This window comes from Melanostigma gelatinosum (genome assembly GCF_949748355.1).
Source record: "Melanostigma gelatinosum genome assembly, chromosome: 21".
NCBI classification, from domain to species: Eukaryota; Metazoa; Chordata; class Actinopteri; order Perciformes; family Zoarcidae; genus Melanostigma; species Melanostigma gelatinosum.
In genome coordinates this window covers 3,081,677-3,096,978 of record NC_136654.1, presented here as the reverse complement: position 1 = coordinate 3,096,978, position 15,302 = coordinate 3,081,677, and the positions used below count along the sequence as shown (strand labels likewise).

General features: G+C 44.9%; 1 protein-coding gene across 1 annotated transcript; it reads left to right on the top strand.

Moving 5' to 3' along the window:
* Positions 1 to 1,866: 1,866 nt before the first annotated feature.
* On the top strand, positions 1,867 to 14,234 carry frmpd2 (FERM and PDZ domain containing 2; the record flags this gene model as incomplete). The annotated part of the gene is made up of 27 exons (XM_079293946.1): positions 1,867 to 1,987; positions 2,180 to 2,343; positions 2,554 to 2,619; positions 2,725 to 2,904; positions 3,060 to 3,135; positions 3,592 to 3,679; positions 3,933 to 4,077; positions 4,190 to 4,261; positions 4,419 to 4,593; positions 4,826 to 4,958; positions 5,057 to 5,195; positions 5,383 to 5,535; positions 5,645 to 5,830; positions 5,947 to 6,097; positions 6,245 to 6,437; positions 6,607 to 6,707; positions 6,808 to 6,888; positions 7,368 to 7,475; positions 7,907 to 8,023; positions 8,756 to 8,937; positions 9,143 to 9,241; positions 9,438 to 9,531; positions 10,130 to 10,215; positions 10,846 to 11,041; positions 12,908 to 13,122; positions 13,522 to 13,588; positions 14,197 to 14,234. The coding sequence occupies 27 exons, from the start codon at positions 1,867 to 1,869 to the stop codon at positions 14,232 to 14,234; spliced, it is 3,426 nt and encodes a 1,141-aa protein (XP_079150072.1).
* Positions 14,235 to 15,302: the final 1,068 nt, after the last annotated feature.

The window sequence follows — 15,302 nt, the reverse complement described above, 5'->3', positions numbered from 1 at the left end:
TTGGTCCATTGCTGCCCCATCTGCCGTTCCCTCGCCCTGCAAATCCAATTATGTTCTTACGTCCCCCGGTCTAAAAATAGTTGAAAATGAAGCGGAACGCAGAAACAACACGCGAGTAGTTGTCAGCAAATGACGTTACGGAGCTGATGTGTCCTTTGCGTGGAGACAATTGATGTGTCATGAGGAAAGGTGACGAGCTGCCATGACAGACAGCAGCACCGGGTCGAAGGAGCGGTGGGTGGAATGGCAGCAGGGGATGCATGAGAGGAAGAAGGATTAGGTCCAAGAGTGGCGGATGTCTGAAGGAATTTAAGAAGAGCCTTTCCAGATACCGGATGAAATAAGGTACACTGCGTGATGTGTCAAAACCAAGTTGTAATGTTTTTTAGTCTGAGCGTTTAGTCATCTAACCGCCTGTAGGCCTAAGAATGTGGGATTGCAGACACAGTGGCATGGGGCATGAGGTGCAGCATTCTTTATGTATCCTGCTGCTGTGACAACACAATTCCCATATGGGATTGAGAAGTCCTCTGGAAGATTTATCGAGGATAAATCAAGGCAACAAACAGCAGAAAGCAACACTCAAACCTGGTCAATAACACGCGCACAAAAGTGGCATAATCACTAATGTGATTGTGTGTGATTGTGTGTGTCATCAAGACATGCCACAGTGGCAGACGCACTGGGGTGAATCACAAAAGGAATGGTGTCTGAATTCCATTTAGCTGCTTCGCTTTTCAGGGTAAAGTACATCGCTGGGCCACTGTCACACCGTCACAACTTGCATGTTCCTACAGAGAACAGAAACAGTGTTAATGTTAACAGCAACACATGTGCTTTTCCAGCTATGACGAGTCAAAATGTCTGCTGTGAAGAAAGGCCGTCACCGATTGCTGCCGACAAGGTTCTCTGGGTGAATCAAAAGTACACCGGATTATCAGAGCACAGTTAAAGTAGTACATTTAATTCAGTAATTCATTAAATCATTAAAATAAATGAAAGTAGTAAAGTCATCAGCAAATAAAACAATGAAAAAACACAAGAAAACGATAAAGATTCCTCTATTATCTGGTATCCTCTAATATAAGGAGGAATAAGATGATTATCATGAGATCGTTTCGGGAGGCGACATCCGGATGTTAATCTGATTGTAAAACAATTAATGACAACTCGCAGGTTACCGTGGTTACCGAGAACCATGCTTATACTTCTGAGTGATTTGTTAATCTGTCCGGACTTCGTCCTGTGTTGTGCCATAAGCGACCCCACAGGCTCAACGGAACAGACTGAACCGGTACAAGTTGAATCTCAAAAACTGATTGAACAAACAAAACAAAAATCACACAAAGTACAAATATAATGTGATTTGTCTCACGCTTTGAAACTACAGCTTCCTGTAATCTTCTAGTCATGAATGTGGTAAAACAAAAAGGGATCTGTTGCTGTGCATTCGGCATGTTTGGTCTTGTTTTTGTCAGTAGAAAAAACCTAGATGTGATAAGTAGAGATTGTTATATTCTGAGCATGAAAGCAAAAAAATAAACAGTTGGGAATGTTTTCCAATTAGATCTAAATCCTCTCAACCTTAAGCTTGTCCGTCTCAAAGTCTGACCTCCGACCTCTTCAGCCTGTTTGGTAAGAAATGGCACAACTCGTCCTAATGTACCGTGTTGTGGGATACAACAGTGCTAATCCAGGCAACAGGTATTACTTATTAAAAAAACGATTGCGTTTTAAAGTAGATAAATAATTCAACTAATGTGCGGTGCAGAAACACACACCTGTCTCCCACACGTGATACAGCAGTGCAGTCTTTCGACCTGCAGCCTTGAGTGTGTGTCTCTGTTGTGTGTGTGTCCCAGCAGAATGGGTACATTTGTGACCCTGGCAGAAGTGTTGGAGGGCCGGGGTTCCAATCTGGATGAGGATGAGGTCTGGTGTCTGCTGCTCGCCACCACTGAGGCCTTACTGGCCATTTCCAAAAAAGGTAAACGCTCATGCAGTTCCCATTTCCTCCAAATTCCACCTGTCTCAGTGCTCAGGGGCTCTTTTCTCAGGCAGCATTCAAGAGCATCCAAACAGTCTGGAGGTTGAAACACTGCGAAACAGCACAACAGAAAGACAGAGAAACCCTATGAGTTCGTAAATGTCACCGGTTTGTGCCGTGCTTTCTGTTCAGGTTCGGGCAACATGTGCAGCGTGCTGAGCCCAGGCTCGGTGCTGCTGTCAGCCAATGGGAGTCTGGCCTTCAAGAGCTGTGCCCGATACGAAGACGTGGCCTCCTTCACAGCTCCTGAGGTCCAGCAGGGTCAGGCTGCCTCCACCAGGACTACAGCCGAAAAGGTTTGCATGTTAAATCTGAGGGGGCATTACATTTATTCATGGGATATAGGGCAGGATTCAAAACTTGCAAGCATTCTCTTCAAATGTCACTGCTGAGACTCATGGAGAAGATGCTTTGAGCACCCGACCATCATGAAATAAGAAGAAAGTTTTAGTACCGTTTGAGCAGAAATTGACGTCTGAATCGTTCCTTGTTCCCGCTCTCCTCAGATGGTTGTGTACTCACTGGGGATGATTCTTTATTGGTGTGTCGATTACCATCTACCTCAAAACCAGGTCGACTTTTCCTCCCTCTTTTATCTCTCGCTCCAACTCATTTCTCACATCGTTCTTAGCGCTCGCGGGATATCAGCCATTTTTCTGTCTCTTGTTTCCTCCCAGCCGGTCCAGCTGAGCGCAGAGCTGGAGGGTTTGCTGCTCAGCATGTGCGAGGACATGGTGGTCAGGCGGACCGACCTGCTGACGGTGCTGGAGACCTGCGAGCTCCACCACAGGGCCTTGATGCTGCCTCCTGCCGATCGGCTCGTCAGGCAGCTGGTGGAGGATGTCTACAGAAACTCGGTGAGTGGGCGGATGAGGGAATGGTGTTGGTTTGCTTTCAGCTCCTCAGGGGAGGAGGAGGGATGTTTGTTTTTGAGAGGTTTTATTTTGTTGAGCCTACTGATTGCACCAACCCTGTGCTTGTTTCCTTGACCTGGACAGTGATGTCTTTGCAGGTGGATCACGTGTCCATGGCTGAAAATGGATCCCGACTAACAGACCGCAGTCAAATGATCAGGGACAGATTACACAGTAAGAAACCGAGCACATTTAAAGTCCAGCGGAAGTGAAATTGCTTTTCTGTCGTCTGCAGCATTCACATATCTGCTCTGTAAACCACTTTGTCCTTTGTTCTTCTTTGAGAAAGAAATCAGAAACCAAAGGGGAGAATACTACCCACGTTAACTTTCCTGTTAAAATCTCCTTCTTATATAACTTAGAGAACATGAACACACAACGTTTGTCCTCCACCTTAGCTTGTTGAACGACAAAAAGGGGATGACTGAATGTGATTCCACTTTCAAGCAATAGTTCATCATTTTAGGAAATATGTTTATATTCATTATTATTGCAGAGTTAGATGAGAAGATTGATACCAATCTCAGACAGGAAGGTTGCAATAATCTTCTCATCGAGCTCTAACATGCTCCATCTTAATCGTGAAAGCCGTGATATTGGTATGTGGACAAAATGCAATTTGTTTTTCAGGAAACCCTTTCAGTAACTCAACATGGATGCTGAACAGGAAGATTTCTAGAACATTCTCCGGAGCATCTTATCCATGCGAGCCATCAGGGTATGAAGCATTACACACATTATAACAGAGGTTTGTTTTTTAGCATATCGGACATTGTCAGTGTCCCATTTACAAAGTTTGACATGTTGCTGCAATGATAAAAAGCAATATGAAAAAGTAAAAAGACAGTGCTGGCAAGATAAAACCCCCGGAGGAGAAGGAAAACAAATGTGTGTGACGTTTGAGCCATCGTGTTCTGAGTGACAGATCTCGACTCCGATCAGACTGAGAATGGAAAATTCATTTTTCCCAGGATCCCCTCGGGAAGCCAATACAGGGAGAGTTACGGCAGCTGGCAGCAGCTGAACCGCAGCCCCTGCAGACCGTACATGGATGGTGGTCGCAGATCCCTCGCACGATTCGGATCCACGATGAGTCTCAACAACAAGAAAGTGAAGGTGAGCCGGGTTATCATATCATGTTACACAATATGATAGCAGTAATAACATAATATATCATCACATGTTTCATCAAAACCTTGTTTTTTATGTGATTCGTCCTCTGTTGCAGGACATGGGTCCTGAGTTCATTAGAATGTTGGACGAGCCGCTGGTTGTCTTGGAGCTGCCTGGATCCATTTTGGTGAGTTCTGGAAAACAGAGTCGCTGTTGAGAGTTTGGAGAGATTGACAGTGGTGTGCAGGGGGCACCTGCATGCATCATTTCTCACCCTGAACCATCTGATTTTTAAAAAATCTAATTCTGTCCTCCAAAAAAAAATAATTGTCTCCCTTTTCTAGTCAAAGAAAGGGAAATCTCCAACCACTCAGAGAGAGCTGAGTGTGTTGATGCCAAACGGCCAGAGCATCCTGGTGAAGTGTGAGGTGAAATCCAGAGGAGGGGACGTCTTTGACATGATTGTGGCTCACGCCAACATGGTGGAACATTTCTACTTTGGCCTTGCTTATATTGACGGTAAAGAGGTTTGACGTGGATGAGTGAGGGAGTCTTTCTGAAGCACTCTGTTTTTGTCTGATTGTAGTTTGCAGCAGTTTATCTGAACACTTGAGCATTGTGAGGTTATTAGTTGATACGTTGCATCCTGTTGGGGAAACATGCCCGTTGTCTGTGGTGTAGATTAGAAGTTAAACATTATTTCTGTCAATTCATGATTTTCTTTGTGTTCTTTTCCCTTTTCTCTGGTCAGATAATGAGTTTTTCTTTGTGGACAATGACACCAAGATTTCCAAAGTGGCTCCAGATAGCTGGAAGAAAGTGCCTACAACCACCTTTGTCCTTTTTTTCAGGGTCAAATTTTTTGTCAATGAGATTTCTCTTTTGTAAGTATTGCTCTTTCTTGTGTTACTACAAAGAAACGGCTGCAAACATGTGTCTCGTGAAGTCGAATCCTTTACATGTGTGCGGCCTTCTCTATCAGGCACAAGCAGACCCGCCACCAGTATTACCTCCAGCTCCGGAGAGACCTTTTGGAGGACCGGCTGTGCTGCCACGAGGAGACAGCTCTGTACCTGGGAGCCCTGGCCCTGCAGACGGAGTGCGGAGACTGCATGCCGGAGGTTGTGCACCACAAATTTGAACAAAACATGAATCTAATAAAATGAAATATTTTAAAAGGTGCCACGAACTGAACAGCATTTTTAAACATTGACATATAATGTGAGTGTCTCCGCAATGGTGTGGTATAATTACTGGAAAGCAATGATCCAGTTTCTCTCAATGAAGGTTTTGATCCGTTGTGTGTAGGTGTACGGTAGAAACTACTATCGCCCCGACCAGTACGTCTCCAAGAGCGTGATGGAGAAACGCGCCTTGCCTCACATTCGGGCGGAGCTGCTACGACTTCACACCAACAACGCTCAGATGCTCCCCCACGAATCCGAGCTTGAGTTCCTCAAGGTGGCCAAATAGTCAAATTTCATTGTGGGAAATCACATCTAGTGGTACAACTATGAGTAGCATTAATAACATATGACGCACAGTTCTCACTCTCTGTTTGTCCCTGAAGGTGTGTCATCAGTTGCCTGAATACGGCGTTTTGTTCCACCGTGTGGTTCGCGAGAAAAAGCCTTTAGAAGGAGAGATCATGCTGGGGGTTTGTGACAAAGGAGTCATCGTCTTCGAGGTTAAAGATGGCTGCCGATCTGCCGCTCAGACTTTCTATTGGCGGGAGGCAGCAACCATCTCTTCTAGTGTGAGTGGAGCGATGGGGATTTGACTGCTGCCAAAAAAAAATGCGGTTGGTAGTGACAGTCATTCATTTTCTGTGCGTGGTATTCCCTAAAAAAACTTTCCTTCGTGTTCCTGCAGAGGCGTAAATTTGTGGTAGAGAGCAAAAAGAAGCACGTTTTCATCACAGAGAGATCGAAGACAGCCAAATATCTGTGTGACCTCTGTTCGGCCCAACACAAGTTCAACAATGAGATGAGCTCCCGCCAGCTCAGCAACAGCCTGGTCTCAGGTCAGTTTGCTGCGCCGTGACTGTTGCCGAAGCCAGCCTTTTGAGTTGTCGAACTCGCTGATTGTTGTCGCCATTTTTCTGCGGACCTCAGAAGACATCGCTGGGAAGACTAACTGACCCTTCCATGTTTGTTTTCTTTACCTCCAGAGGAGAACATCGTGCAGTACGCTGCAGTGTGTCGCTCTCAGAGCAGCCGGCCCAAGTCCTCCTCCTGTTCGGAGACGCCACAGGATGACAGCGGACTGACCACGCCTCAGGACGGGTCCTTGAACAAGCTGTGTGATGACGTCACAGCCAGGATCGAGGCGCGCATTAAACAGCAGCTCCTCAGTGAGCCGAGGTACTTAGTTATCTAGCAGCTCATGCTAACTTCAGTTCTTCTTCTGCTTATTCCAAACATACTTTGGCAGCACAACAACAACAAAAAAGCACTTCCTGTCCTCGGAGGACAGAATTTCATAATGACTCCATCACTATTAGCACATTGGTTTTCTGTGTTTCTTCTGCAGCACCTGCTCCAGCAGTCAGCGCAGCAGCACTGGTATGCGTTCTCCAGCCTGTTCTCAGAGGAGTGGATCCGAAGCCCCCTCCGGCTCCCCAGCAGCCAGAGGTACGGCCGAGCACACTACTGGTTGTCTCTGCCCGACGGCCTGCAAAACAACATCAATTCAACTTCTTCTTTACGTGCTACTCTGCTTTGTGTCTTACAGAAACCCCAACGAAACTTGGGTCATCGTCGGAGAGAGAAGTCATATGTGTTAACTTAAAGAAAGACCCAAAGCTTGGCCTGGGTAAGCTGATCCGGTTTGTTTCGTTCACCGACTAGCGTCTCTCCGTCCCATGAACAACGCAAAAAGTCGTCCACTGCTTCAGCACCACGGACAGCGCCATGGATTTATCGAGACGTTGCACACTCAGGCCACGGATATTTCAGAGCCCACAGATTCGACCGTAACTTGCACAAACCTCAGTCAGATAAAGGCTCAATGAGTCAGGCAGACTATTATGTTCAACTAAACTACCCCTTTGCTCCTGCACTCTCTCTACTAGAGGATGGAGAGGGGGATGGCAGGTTTACAAGGCATTCATTTTGGTAATTTTGCTAACAAAGGGGACGACATCCCTTACATCCCCCACAATTATTTGCACAGTTAGATCATATAAACACTCTGACCGTAATTATGTGAAGAGATGAGTCCAAATCTCACAGAAAAGCCGGTGGAGGTTTCTCTCTTTCCTCTCAACAGATCTGTGGTTTGTGTTCATGCAGGTGTGGCGATAGTGGGAGAGGACACCGTGGGCCACTATGACTTGGGCATCTTTGTTGCTTCCATTGTGCCTGGTGGACCCGCCGATAAGGATGGACGCATCCAACCAGGTAGCGGATCACATCGACATTGTTACCTCCTTAGCAACACTGTCTTCAATGTGTTACTGAGGTTCCACTTCTGCAGAGCTCTGCTTTTCCATTTAGAACTCAAACTTGTCCTACTGATTGGCCCTTATCGTTTCTAATTCAGATGGTGGATACCTCATTTTGGTGCAGACCCCTCACATATGTTCAACTATCTGGGTGATAGGCATCTTTTGAAATCACCCATCATCGTCCTCTGTTTTTAAGGAAATGGATGCAGGGAAATGTGTAGCGGGGGAAAGTGCAAAGGAGGACGGAGAGGGAATGGGAGGTTGTCTGTTTGATAAGATCACAGGCCTTTGGGGGTCACGCGTGGGTTCAGAGGTGGTGGGGAGGTCTTCAGACTCCACTGATATTGGACACCGGCACCATTTCACCGTGACCTTTGCCCGCAGGTGGTCGTCTGATCTCTCTGAACCACATCAGCATGGAGGGCGTCACCTTCGGCAAGGCAGCAGAGGTGATGCAGAGCAGCCCCGAGGAGGTGCAGCTCATAATCTCACAGGCAAAAGGTGCTCTGTGTGTGTGTGTGTGTGTGTGATGATACTGTGGCTGTGACCCTTGCCCTCCTTTTGTTGGCGATTTAGTAATTGGCCTATTCCACTGATGCACCTGTTCTGAATTACCAATGTGAGAATGATACTGATGTCCTTTCTCTTCTCCGTGCAGCATAGTGGCTCTTTTGTGGTTTTAGCATGCCTCCCTGGGTGTGTTGCGTTGCCCTCTATTGTTATATGCGATAATATGTAGAACATTTTAGTGCGTTTTTTTTTTAATGTTACATCATCATCCCACTTGTTTGTCTTCGTGCAAAATGTCAGTTTTTGTTGACTCATCTTGCTCGCAGGGGTGTAAATGTTTAATATGAAGCTAAGGCCAGCAGATGTTAGCTTAGCATAGCATAAAGACAACAACTAGGTGTAACAACTCCCCCCTCCCCTCCCCTGTCTTCAGTCATATTGCTAAGCTATGCTTACTGGCTACTCGACTTCTTAAAGGGACAGTGTACCCTGTCAAAGGTGCTTGCCCCCCCACACACACACACCTTTTCGGTGCCTTATTACAAAGGGGGACTGTGTGCAAAATCACCATTCCGAGAGCGTATTTTCCAAAATGACGACTGTTTCATTGAACACTTTCAGACAAAATGCACTGAGAAGAATAGTTAGCACCTCTTACCGTGTTTCAAAAACTTTAGTGTTTTGAGGTATACCATTGACTGACTCTGTTGTTGTTATCCACAGTGGGCCTCAGTCCCAACAATGTGCGCTCTCCTGTGTTGCGGCACTACGAGTCTCAGACCACAATAATGACGGACGTCCGATCGGGGGACGACAGCTTAGATGAAATTGTTTCGGCCGTGACGCCACCGAAGACCGGCAACAGGCTTCACGTCCCCCGAGAAGGACGAGACCTCGGTGCACAGGTAGAACAGGCAGCATTCATGTCAGCAATATGACTTACTGTACTTCCTACATAAGTCTATGTCTTCATTTGGCGATGGTGATTTTGTACTTGTGACTGTAAATATCTGCCAATAATTTGTATGGACGAGATCAGTGGGTGTGTATGCAGTCGGACATACAGAGATACAGGACTGAAGTGAGTGTTTCTGTCGGTGTTGGTTTCAGGACAGCTGCTCTCTGTCCGTCCCTCTGAACTGCATGAGGCCCGAGGAGGTCACCGTGGAGCTCGGAAAGATATCAGGAAGTTTGGGCATCAGCATCTCTGTAAGTTTATGAAACATGCGAATCGTAGAGAACTCACTCCGGGCTGAAATGGTTTATCCATGACGTCATCGACAACATGTCAAATAGTACCAACAAGAAGGCAGAACACACAGGGGTGTTCGGATCACCGCAGCACTGTACATCCGTATATCACAGATCTGTGTTCTAAATCAAAGTTTCATCGCTTACCATTCAGGGTGGTGTCAACACCAACCTTCCGAATGGAGCAATCTACATAAGAAGCCTTGTTCCGGAAGGGGCTGCTGAGAGAGACGGACGAGTACGCTCAGGTACAGCAGCTAAATGTCCACGAACCGCTTTATTCATGGTGCGCTTAATCCCTTTACAGTCATGTGACGCTTACCCAGCGAGGCCATTTGTTGATTCGATGGTATAGCCTTGAGCATCCTGAGCACAGGATTATTGTGAGGGTGATGTTGTTTATGTAAAGCGTCCGTTATTCTTACAGTTGACGAATGAAAACATTTGCAACTTACAGGCATACAATAATGAGCAGCATATTACACATTCAGATGAAATTGTAAATCGGAAAAAAGTGAGAAAAACAATGTAGGGTACAAATTATGTAGTTAGCATCTTAGTTGCTTCTTTTTTTTTTTTTTTGTGAAATGAAATAAGAACATACAGTAAATAAGTAACTGTCACACATTCGATTTATTTTGAAGCATCTTCCCCAGAGCCATAACAGCTCCCAGAGAGCAAACGGCACCGTGTCACTGAAATTCATCATTAAGATTGGGAAATTTGGTGTGTACATTTTGGCGTTTAGGTGATGATTTCAAGAGGTGAGGAGTAAATAATTAGGAGGAAGAGGAGAATAAATAATGAATCTGTTTGTTTATTTGTCTCATACTTTCGCCGTTACAGGGGACAGACTGTTGGCGGTGGATGGGGTTAGCTTCCAGCGCTTCACCTACCGGCAGGCTGTGGAGCATCTGAGTAAAACTGGGGAGGTAAAGGAAGACATGTGACTCATGTTGTATTACGTCAGTGTGGGAATCCCATTCGAGACCAATGATTATCTATATATGCTGATGATGATGATCATTATCTCTATGGATTGGCACGAACGTTTACACCCACATTTACGGCTACCGAGACGATGAATGCTTACGACTTTGATGAGGACCTGACTTTTCCTCCAGCGCCACCATGGACATTGCTTTTTATGGTTTTGAGTGAAATGTCCACTCCACAAAATTTGGTACGCGCATTCATGTCCAACAGGATGAATCAGAATCGTATTGGCGATGCCTTTTCCTCTCTTCATCAGGTCCAAATTGTAATTGTCCAAAACTTTGGTTTCAGCTGTAATTGGAGTTTTGTGCTAATTAGCAAGTGCTAGCATGCTAACATGATACCTGCTAATCATAGCATTGCCATTGTGAGCCTGGGCTTGCCCCTTCTGACAAGACCTCTGGTTTAGCTGACTCACCCCTCTCAATCGACATATTTGCATCAAGCCCATTTTGTACTTTGCCACATGGATACTTGCGACCTGACTTCTTTTTTAGAATCGGCTCCTGAGACGGGGCAGAAAGCTGTCGCGAGTGATTCTCATCTTTCCCTCTCCTCTTCTCCAGCTGGTGACCTTGGTTGTGGAGAAGGTGTCGACACACGTGCCCAGGGTTTCTTTTGGCGAAGATACCATCAGCGTTGTATCCAATCAGAGCATCAGCCCAGCCACCAGCCCGCTGAGGATCAACAGCTGCTCGTCCGTCTGCACTGCTCCAAACGTGAGCTTTGACCGGCCCAGGGACTACAGCTTCGTCACTGAAGGTAGGGGAACTCACTTTAGATTTAAACAAATGGACTTTGACCTCAATAGGTGCCTGAACGAACCAAGAAAGCCCGAGATCTCTTTCTGGGAGTTTGTCAGAAATATTTGCTGAGAGCATTTGGGCTCTTGCCAACTTCCCATTATGAATGCAATTTTGCCAATAGATCGATCTGCAGGTCCCCCAGTTCCTTCAAAAAAACCTTCCACTCCTGAGGAAGAGCCTGCGTGAGAAAGCCTGTTGACTCTAAGCTGTTTTGTGTTTTTAATCGCCAACCACGCTAGTCTGGCTGCTTCTCGTCATCCTGATCTTCCTGACTGACTTTCCCCTTCTTATCCCCCTGGCCTCCTTTATCCTTTGGCCTGTCCTCCTACCTCTATCACGTGCATCCTCTTTCCTCTCACACAAGCAGGCAGATCACACGTTTTTTACATAATGCAGAGTAAATATGTGGTCTTAGCACACAACACAAGACGCGTGAGGCCAAAAAGGCCAACGTCTGATGACACCTAAACCTGACCCTCGATCCTCACCATTTTGGTTGTTGTGTTGTTGCTCATTAATTTATGTATCTGTTACTGAAAAATATATCTCAACTTAAAAAAATGATATATCAATAATAAATTGATAATTGATTTTACTGTTGCCTTTCATCATGTCTACAGAAGGATGAAGAGGACATGCAAGTAAAGATTTATTTATCTTGAATGTGATTTAATTTTTTTAATTTTTACTCTTTTGGCTAACCAACCTTTGTCTCTTATGTGATAAAAAACAAACTCCCTTACAGGCCAACTACTGCAAAAAGGGAGATTAAAGGAACAGAACGACATTTTGGGAAATATGTTTATTCGTGTTCTTTTTGACAGTTACCTGAAAAGATCAATACTCCTTTTATATCTCTCTGATAAATATATACGACGACAACCAGCAGCTAGTTAGCTTAGCTTAGCACCAAGACTTGAAACGGGGGAGACAGCTAGCCTGGCTGTGTCAAAAGGTAACAAAATCTGCTCACCAACACCTCTAAAACGCACTTATTACATTACATCTCATTTGTTTAATCCACACAAAAACCGAAAGGTTGCAGTTTTGCGGGTTTTACCGGTTGGCTGATATTCTTTACTTTGGACAGAGCTAGCTGTCGCCTGTCTTTATGCTAACCAGCTACAGGCTCTACCCGTTTACCAGATAAATATGCGAGAGGTAATGATTTTGTAATATTAAGCAAGAAAGTGAATACAAATATTTCCTCTATTGGTGTTAAAGGAGTCGAAGTCCCTAAATGTATTTTTTTTAAAGAAAATAAAGGCACAGCGTCCTGCCTTAAAGCTAGTTCAGGCAGACAACTTGAGTCTGCTGAAATGTGCTTCTCATGGACGGCATGGCAGTGGAAGCCATCAGTGCTCTGCTCTCTCTTTAGCTTCGTCATGCCTGCTGCTGGATCGCTCTCCCCAACACAAAGCTGTTAACTGCTGCAGTCACTTGCGACCAGTGCTGTTGTTGTTCATAAGCGTTTCACAAGACCCACCAGCCTCCACCTGTTGGCTCCATTTCCCTGTGAAAAGTTAATGTCGTTAATATCTTCCAACTCCCAGTTTTTGGAGCATCTTTGTGGTCCGGGAATAGACACTGAATATCAATTTTGCTTTTATTTTTGCATTTTAGTTTGATTTAAAGTTTAAATCGTGCCAAAATTGATTCAAATAAATATCATCTAATCATCTTTTTTTCTTTCCATACCTCCACCTCTCCCTTCCACCTCCTCTTTCCTGTTCCCTTAAACTCCTGACCTCCATACACCTACACTGTTTGCCCTCCTCATCATCCTATCACTGCCTCTGTCCTCCCAACCCCAAACCCTCAGACAACACCCAGGAAGTGACGCTGACTAAGAGTGCCCACGGCCTGGGCTTCAGCTTCCTCATGTGGGAGCTGGATCCGCCCACTCGGGACTTTGCCAGCCTGGTCCGAATAAAGCAGCTTTTCCCCGGCCAGCCAGCCCAGCAGAGCGGCCGGATCCTGGAGGGAGACGTCCTGTTGGCAATCAATGGCCAGTCACTCAAGGAGCTGTCCTATTCAGTATGTGCAGATTTGAAATGAAGTCTATTCCTTTGTTTTTATTAATCAGAATCAGAATCAGATTCCGGAATCAGAATCAGAACCGTTTATTGCCATGGTATGATGAACATACAAGGAATTTGACATGACATAACATTTAACAACAATCAACAACATCAACAGTGCAAAGTAGAAATATATTAAAATGTACAGAAAAATATAAAATAAAGTGGAATATAAAATAAAGTGGAATATAAAATAAAGTGCACAAACGAACAGATAGCAGGACTGTAAACAAGTGAGATGTAAGTGTAGTGTGGAAGTGTCACGTGTAAGGTATGTGCAGGGGAGTGACCGGTAGGAATTTGTCCCGGGGATGACAGTGGTCTTGCTGTAAAAAGTTCTCTCTTCTGTCTGTAGAAGGTGCGAAAGCTGTTCAAGACTTCACCGCTTGAGGTTCGACTGACTCTCAGTCGGCCTGCTCCAGGTACACACACACACACACACACACACACACACACACACACACATTCAAACATGCGCATGCACACACTGGCACCATGGGCGGATTGTAAGATAATGGTTGCTTTCTCCTTTTCTTAGTTGTGAGTCTCTTTACTTATTTTCTGTCTCTTTCTGGTCATTTTGTGTCTCTTTGTAATTGTTTGGGTGTTTTATTTTTTTTGCAGTTGTTTCTGTAGTTATCAATGGTTGTTTGGTCCCTTTTTGTAGCCGTTGTGAGTCTCTTAAGTCTCTCTTTGTGGTTATTCTGGTCCCTTTGAAGTTGTTTTGTGTCTCTTTGTGGTCATTTTGAGTCTCTTTGTAGTTGCTTTGTGTCTCTTTGAGGTCATTTGATGTCTCTTGGCAGTTATTTTGCTCCTGTGTGTCTCCTTATAGTCTCTTTGTGTCTTTTTGTGGTCGTTTTTTTTGTCTCTTTTTCTTCTGAGTCTCTTTGAGTGACATTTTGGAGGTGAAGGCTAAGAGGGCCCCTCACACATTGGGCTGTTGGCCATGTGCCTGGTCAGCCTGTACAGTAATTTACCCACTGGCTAACACCCCACATCATTTCCTCACCCATTTGTCTGTTTTCTGCAGGGATCCTTCCTTCCATTGATCAGTTTACTGACACATGAGTGATGTCACAGTGTCACACAGCACCAGCATCCAGGGATGTTCAGAAGCATCACTGTGCTTCCTGTTCAATCAGGAAGTGGCGTTGGAGACCGAGGAAAGAATGAACGATACGTGTGTTTGGATCAGTGCATTGCACTGATCTTATCAATGGACTCGGACGCTGCTGAAAGGTCAGTGATGTTCCGCAGTGTGACGCGACTTGATGTGATTTGACACAACATGTTTTATTGATTGAGGGTTGTCATGTCGTATTGTATTTTCACAAAGAATCTGGTTAGTCTGTCTAAATGGGCGTTAGTCCAGAGGGAGAAACTGATGTTTTCAATCACCTCAAACACCGGAGCCGGGCACTGAAATCAACTGAAGCGATCACGAAACAACATAGCGCACTGTGATATCTTACACAACGTGCTGTGACATGACACAGTGCAACTCAGTGTGACGTGACGGAGCACGACGCGGTGCTTCACCGTGCTTGCTGTTTGCTTTGTCTTGAGCTTCTGACGAACTGTGAGGTTTCGTTTTCTCTGTTTTCCAGGCGCGCTGAAGAAACACTGGCGTAGCAGGAGAGCGGAGAGCTTTTGAGGCCTTATGTGAATGGATTTGTGGAAGCAACAGTTAAATAAAAATGTGAGAAACTGGATAATTGGGGAGCCATGATGACATTATTAAGATTGTTAAATATGTGCATGTTTATTACCAGTGAAGTTGATATTTTGTGTCATGAGTACTTTTCCAGATGTCCGTTCATTTGTTCATTTTCCAAATTTGATTCCAGTTATATCCAAACATAAGCCTTTTTGATTCAATACCCATGCAAGATTTCAGGTCAAATAACCTCTGCTCATAACTGTGGTTTGGTCCATAACTTCATGCTGTAAAAGAAACCTCAATCTGTTTTTACCAGTTCATCCCTGAACCAGAAGGTGGAAGCATAGTGCTAAAAATGACAACGTTTGCCTTCTTTGTATGGTAAATGGCAATCGCCAGTGCATTATATAACATTGAATTTATTGTAAACGTATCGATTATAGTAAATTAAACAAAGTAAGTAAACGATATTTACC